This window comes from Lacerta agilis, chromosome 14 (assembly GCF_009819535.1).
Source record: "Lacerta agilis isolate rLacAgi1 chromosome 14, rLacAgi1.pri, whole genome shotgun sequence".
Lineage (NCBI taxonomy): Eukaryota > Metazoa > Chordata > Lepidosauria > Squamata > Lacertidae > Lacerta > Lacerta agilis.
Genome location: NC_046325.1, coordinates 40,217,560 through 40,223,885, shown reverse-complemented (window position 1 = coordinate 40,223,885; position 6,326 = coordinate 40,217,560). Strand labels below are relative to the sequence as shown.

Genomic DNA, 6,326 nt, shown 5'->3' with positions numbered 1-6,326 from the left:
GCGAGAGGCAGTGAAGGATAGGCATGCCTGGCGTGCTCTGGTCCATGGGGTCACGAAGAGTCGGACACGACTGAACGACTGAACAACAAAGCGCAGCCATGATCGCCACATCTCCGTGGCTGCATGTGTAGACACACATGCCGGGGTTCACAATATGTGATTATGAACGTTAGTAGGTGACAAAAATGCATTCTACGTGGCAGCTCTTTCGGTTGGGCAGGAGCCCGGACTCTGCAGGGTCGAGACGCAAACCTGTCCAGCCATGAAATGGCAGTGGAGGGCAGGTAATGCTGGGCAGAGCATGGTCCAGTCACACTGGGCAGGGCTACCTGCTTCCATTGGCATTTTCTGAGGACAACTGGTTTAGACATGGCTGTGTCTGCTCTGAATGGACAGGCAATGGCGGGCGGAGGGGACATTTTTCAGTGTCCCAAGGGCTGCACTGCCTTGTGGGAAACGTTTTGGAGGCTGCAGGACAGTAGCCGGCAGGGCCTGAAGCAAAAATTGGAGAAGCCATAGATATAATTATAAAAGAAAATTATTACAAATTCGTTTGGAGGTGGTGTTTAACACCAGTCAGATTAAATCAAATAAACAAGGAATATTCTGTGTTATGTTGGAGGGGATGCCAGCATGTGGTTGGAGTGTAAATATGTACAATTTTTCTGGCAAAGGGTGTCTAAGGAGATAACAGAAATCACTGGGTTAAAGCTGACCAGAAGTCCAGAGGTTGCATTATTATCAATTTACGATGGGGTGGAAGGTTCGCAGGCTATGAAGGACTTGCTCACAAATTCATTGACAGCTGCACGGATTATGATAGCTAGGAAGTGCAAGGGGCAAGCAGAATATAAAATGGAAGAATGGTATAAAGAGGTGTGGGAGATAGCTATTAATGACAAATTAACACGTCCCATTAAGGTGGCACCCTGCCGACAAAGGTCCGTATAGTTAAAGCTATGGTTTTCCCAGTAGTAATGTACGGAAGTGAGAGCTGGACCATAAAGAAGGCTGATCGCCGAAGAATTGATGCTTTTGAATTATGGTGCTGGAGGAGACTCTTGAGAGTCCCATGGACTGCAAGAAGATCAAACCTATCCGTTCTCAAAGAAATCAGCCCTGAGTGGTCACTGGAAGGACAGATCCTGAAGTTGAGGCTCCAATACTCATGAGGCCACCTCATAAGAAGAGAAGACTCCCTGGAAAAGACCCTGATGTTGGGAAAGATGGAGGGCACAAGGAGAAGGGGACGACAGAGGATGAGGTGGTTGGACAGTGTTCTCAAAGCTACTAACATGAGTTTGGCCAAACTGCGGGAGGCAGTGGAGGATAGGCGTGCCTGGCGTGCTCTGGTCCATGGGGTCACGAAGAGTCGGACACGACTGAACGACTGAACAACAACAACAACATTAAGGTGAGAAGGGAATATGCAGGTGAAATGATTTTGAGGAGATATGGAAGGTGTTTGTAGAACTTGTACTGTTAAAATGGAAAGGGGTCAAACCATCGCAAGAGGTGTTGAAATTTTGGGAGGTTGGATAGTTACAATGGAATGGCCTCGGTGGCAAGGGTGCACATTTTTATTCTTATTTATTTATGATTATTACTTCGTCAAAATAATAATAAAAAGAAAGAAAGAAAGAAAGAAAGAAAGAAGCCATAGATGTGATTGTTACCCTTGAATGGAGAAGCCATATTCTAGCCAGGCAAAAGCCAGAGGTTTCTCTATATGTGCATGGCCTGCACCTCTCCATCCAGGAAAGCAATTGGCATTATCACGTCCTAGCCAGGCGAAAGCACTGAAGGAACACTTGAATCTGGGCTTGTGAGGGCTGTTTCTTGAGGGGCGTGGCCGTGGCTTGGGCGAGAATCCCAATGTCCAGAAAGAGAGGCATGAGGCATTTGACCCTCCAGCCCAAGGTCCCCCACTCCCTCAGCTATGGGGACAATACTGCAAATGCAGCATAAGGGGACTTGAAGAGATTCTCCCTTCTCCCTCCCATTCCCATATCTAGAACTCACCTTCTGCCGAAAAATTTCTAATCGGAGCGGGGGGCACTAAAACACGGAAACAGAAGTCTGGAACAAGAAGGAGAAGAAGATGATGATGATGATTATTATTATTATTATTATTTGTACCCAGCGCATCCTAAACTATCTAACATGTGTCACAAAGACAGGACTCGTCCACACCTCTGCTTGTCACTTGCCTGGAAAACATGGCTCCAAGCAGTTTTCCGTTTTCCGCTTAATCCACACTTACTACACCAAATGCACAGGTCTGAGCAGTTTTCCTCTGGCCCCACTCCTTTTCCAGGGAAAAGCCCATCCACTTTCTAGTGTTAAATCGGAGCAAACATCAAACCAGCTCAACAAAACACACACACGGGTAAATCTCCCTAGCTTGGATATTTACACAGCCTGCATGTCTTTGCTAACACGAAGACTGCATGATATTTTTTGTAATGAAGCCAAATTCTTTGCTTTTTAAATCGTTTGGAACCTTTCTTTTTCACTACTTTTACTGCCGATGGATGAGACTTGTTTACTGGAACTACTGGAACTCTGTAAGTAAAAACTTCACTTATTTGCTAGGTGTCTGTGATTTATTCTAGCCTAAGTATTTTCATGGGGTCTAAACCACAGAGCCTAGGGTAGGCGGTTTGAATCCCCACAACGGGGTGAGCTCCTGTTGCTCGGTCCCAGCTCCTGCCAACCTTGCAGTTTGAAAGTACGTCAAAGTGCAAGTAGATAAATAGGTACCGCTCCGGCAAGAAGGTAAACCAGTGTTTTTCAACCTTTTTGGGGCAAAGGCACACTTGTTTCATGAAAAAAATCACGAGGCACACCACCATTAGAAAATGTTAAAAAATTTAACTCTGTGCCTATATTGACTATATATAAAGTAATTCTCTTGAATAGGAATCAAATAAACAATTTTTTCCCACGGCACACCAGGCAACATCTCGCGGCACAGTAGTGTGCCGCGGAACAGTGGTTGAAAAACACTGAGGTAAACGGTGTTTCCGTGTGCTGCTCTGGTTTTGCCAGAAGTGGCTTAGTCATGCTGGCCACATGACCCAGAAAAACTGTCTGGGGACAAACGTCGGCTCCCTCAGCCAGTAAAGTGAGACGAGCGCCGCAAACCCAGAGTCGTTCGCAACTGGACTTAACTGTCAGGAGTCCTTTACCTTTACTTTTAGATGAGGGCAGATGTAAAATCCAACCAAGTATTCACATAGCAATCAACCATTCTGCTAACTCTGCCAGGAAAGATCAATAATCTCTTCCCAAACCTTCTCTCTCCAACATTGAATAGTCCTTTCTTGATGTAACCAAGAGATGTGTCACTGTGTATCACTTCCCAGAGGGCAAACATATATACATATCTGAATATTTGTTCATAAAGGGACCATAAGCCTCTGGTGTTATTTGATGCTAAGGAAACAAAACCTTATAGCTAAGTCCCTGGAAGCAATATTAAAACTGGAACTCTGTTCTTCAGAACTTACCTTGCGGCTGCTGGGTACAGTCCCTTGCGCTGGCATGTTCCAGTTGCTTCACAAACTCCTTTGTCCGGTTGCCGACCTCTCTATCGATAGCACTGACGTTGTTTGGCATATTGATTTCCATGATGATTGTGAAGTTCACGTCGATGCTGCCATTGCTAAAACAATAGTCGAGGGAGTACAACATCTCAGGTGCTGAGCCGCCATTTTGTTGGTGCAACTGATTATACTTCTATATCTCCAGGGTAGAAGATTAAAGAGGTGCTGGCCGGGGTGTGAATCTTCCCTGAAAATTTTTCTCGCTCTCCTAAGGCATCGATCCCTTGCGATGTCATCTAGCGGGCTCAGGGGACAGCCCATGATATCATGGGCTGGGTTCACCACCCTCTAAAGGGTGTCAAGCCAACGTACCACACTGTGATACAATATGAGAGGACACTTTCTACTGTGGAGCGGTAGAAGGAGGTCATCAATTGTTCTTTAACATTGTTCTTTCGCAAGACCCTGAGGAAATGGAGTCTCTGTTGGGCCTTCCTAAACACCTGAGTTATATTGTTTTTCCAAGTGAGGTCTTCACTGTTGTGTATTGATTCAAGGGTTATAATATCTGTATTACTATTGTCTGTATTCACATTAGGGGAAAGTAATTGCCTTCCTGTTCCAGAAGGAACAGCTACTATTGGTTCATTCAAGTTGCTGCATTTGGATCCTCAGTCTTACTGGTTCCCACCAAAAGGCAGCTTTGTGATTGCTTGAGATTGTTTTTCCAAAATGCATCCTTTCTAGCCAGTCTTTCTGTCCCTATAAATGTAGCATCCCTCTCCTCAGTTCCCCAGTCTTGTTTGCCTAAATAAAGAGTGTCACATGAAGAAGCTGTCTCCTGCCTGCTATGTCAGAGCTGAAATCACTTACTGAAATCACTAACCCATCGTTACAACATTCACTAAGGTAAACTCCCAGGAATTTAAAGGAAGAGACTCTCTCCACACAACGCCCCCCCTCCCCGATATACAACGGGGCTAGTTCCCCTCTCTTCCTCCGAAAGTCCAACACAATCTCCTGGTCTTGCTAATATTTAGGTGCAAGTTTTTCTCTAGGCACCATGTAGATACGTTTTGAACCTCCCCCCTGTACGCTGATTCATCTCCACCTGTAATTAGACCCATTATGGTAGTATCACCTGCAAACTTAATAATTGCAGTGGATGGATGAAATGCAGTTACAATTACTCTGTCCCTGGTGGGTTCACTAGGCCATTGGGGAACTGTACTATATATCTCTCGCAAGCTGGTCTCTGCCTCAGGTACTCACATCACACTCACTATCTTCACATCGCGGTATCCGTCCACATTCTTGTAAATTTGCCCCATCTATAATGTCGGGGTGGGGGAAACACAGAATATCTTCATAAACAAAGGCATGTGGGGAAGGAAATAAAATGAGAAAGACCTTTTCAGGTGACAGCGGCAAAAGTTACCTCCTCCTTAAATTCTTTCTCCAGATCTTTAAACGGTGTCGAGTTTGTGTCGTCGTATTCCTTTTGGTACACCCTGTTGGTGATCTTCACCTTGGCAGCAAATTCCATGGACACATTTACTAAAACAGAGAGAAAGAGAGAGACCCACACTAGCAGCAGGGACCAGGAGCTTCCCAGCAAAGCAGCTGTCAAACCTTGAAAGGCAAGAACAATCTGGTGACTTCCGCTTCAGTGTATCTGAAGAAGTGTGCATGCACACGAAAGCTCATACCAAGAACAAACTTAGCTGGTCTCTAAGGTGCTACTGGAAGGAATTATTTTATTTTGTTTTGACTATGGCAGACCAACACGGCTACCTACCTGTAACAAGAACAGCAGGTTCCTCACACCAGCCATCAGCTTTGATTTTTTTTTAAAAAAATTCTTATTTCTACTTAAAATGCTGAAGACAAGGTCTGTGTAACTTGTGGGATGTAATCCTCTGGAGCAGTCAAGTACAACGTTTCCTGTTTGCCTAGAATGAACTTGCATGGGGAATGTTGGTCCAGCAAGTTCAACTTCCTGTTACACCTGGTCTGGAGCATCCTTCCTTTTGCATGTGACTAGTAGGTGGGCGTGAGCTTTCCAGACCTGGTAAAAGGCCAAGTCACGTAGCCACCTCCCTTCTTTTTCGTCCTGCCTGCTTCCTGCTTCACCTGGACTGGACTAGGTTATCTCCCATAAGGGGTAGACCTGTTTATACATATTTGTAACTTTAAGCCCAAAGCCTGCCTTCAGGGATCACACTGTGCACTGACTGATCATGAGTAAAACTTCTTTTTGGGTACTTATAATAAGACTGTTGTGTCTTTATTCTTTTAGGGGAGATCAAAGGGGTCTTACCAGGAGTAATAGATCATATCTCAATCTGGGCAAGCCAGATTGAATTGCTTATTATCTTAAGAGATTCACACGAGTCTGCAACCAGCTTCTGACTGTGCAAAGGGGGAATGCACTCAGCTGTATAAAGAAACTTGCTAGCACGAGTTAGGAAGGATAATATTAATCAATATATCCTCTCCTGTTACCCACAACATTCCCACATAACTTGCAAGCTTGCTTCCAGTTTATTGGTCAAAGCTGGGCATTGTTACAGGTAGGTAGCCGTGTTGGTCTGCCGTAGTCGAAACAAAATAAAAAGTAAAAAAATTCCTTCCAGTAGCACCTTAGAGACCAACTAAGTTTAGAATCATAGAATCATAGAATTATAGAGTTGGAAGAGCCCACAAGGGCCATCCAGTCCAACCCCCTGCCAAGCAGGAAACACCATCAAAGCATTCCTGACAAATGGCTGTCAAGCC

General features: G+C 44.9%; 1 protein-coding gene across 1 annotated transcript in view; it reads right to left on the bottom strand.

The window, feature by feature from the left end:
• Positions 1 to 5,094, bottom strand: part of LOC117057971 (mucin-3B-like) — a 37,511-nt gene extending 32,417 nt beyond the window's left edge. The window contains exons 1-4 of the mRNA XM_033168812.1: positions 4,987 to 5,094; positions 4,821 to 4,879; positions 3,513 to 3,667; positions 2,023 to 2,039 (exon numbers count right to left, since the gene is read on the bottom strand). Of these exons, the coding sequence (XP_033024703.1) occupies positions 2,023 to 2,039; positions 3,513 to 3,667; positions 4,821 to 4,879; positions 4,987 to 5,094 (339 nt within the window). The remainder of the gene's footprint in view (positions 1 to 2,022; positions 2,040 to 3,512; positions 3,668 to 4,820; positions 4,880 to 4,986) is intronic.
• Positions 5,095 to 6,326: the final 1,232 nt, after the last annotated feature.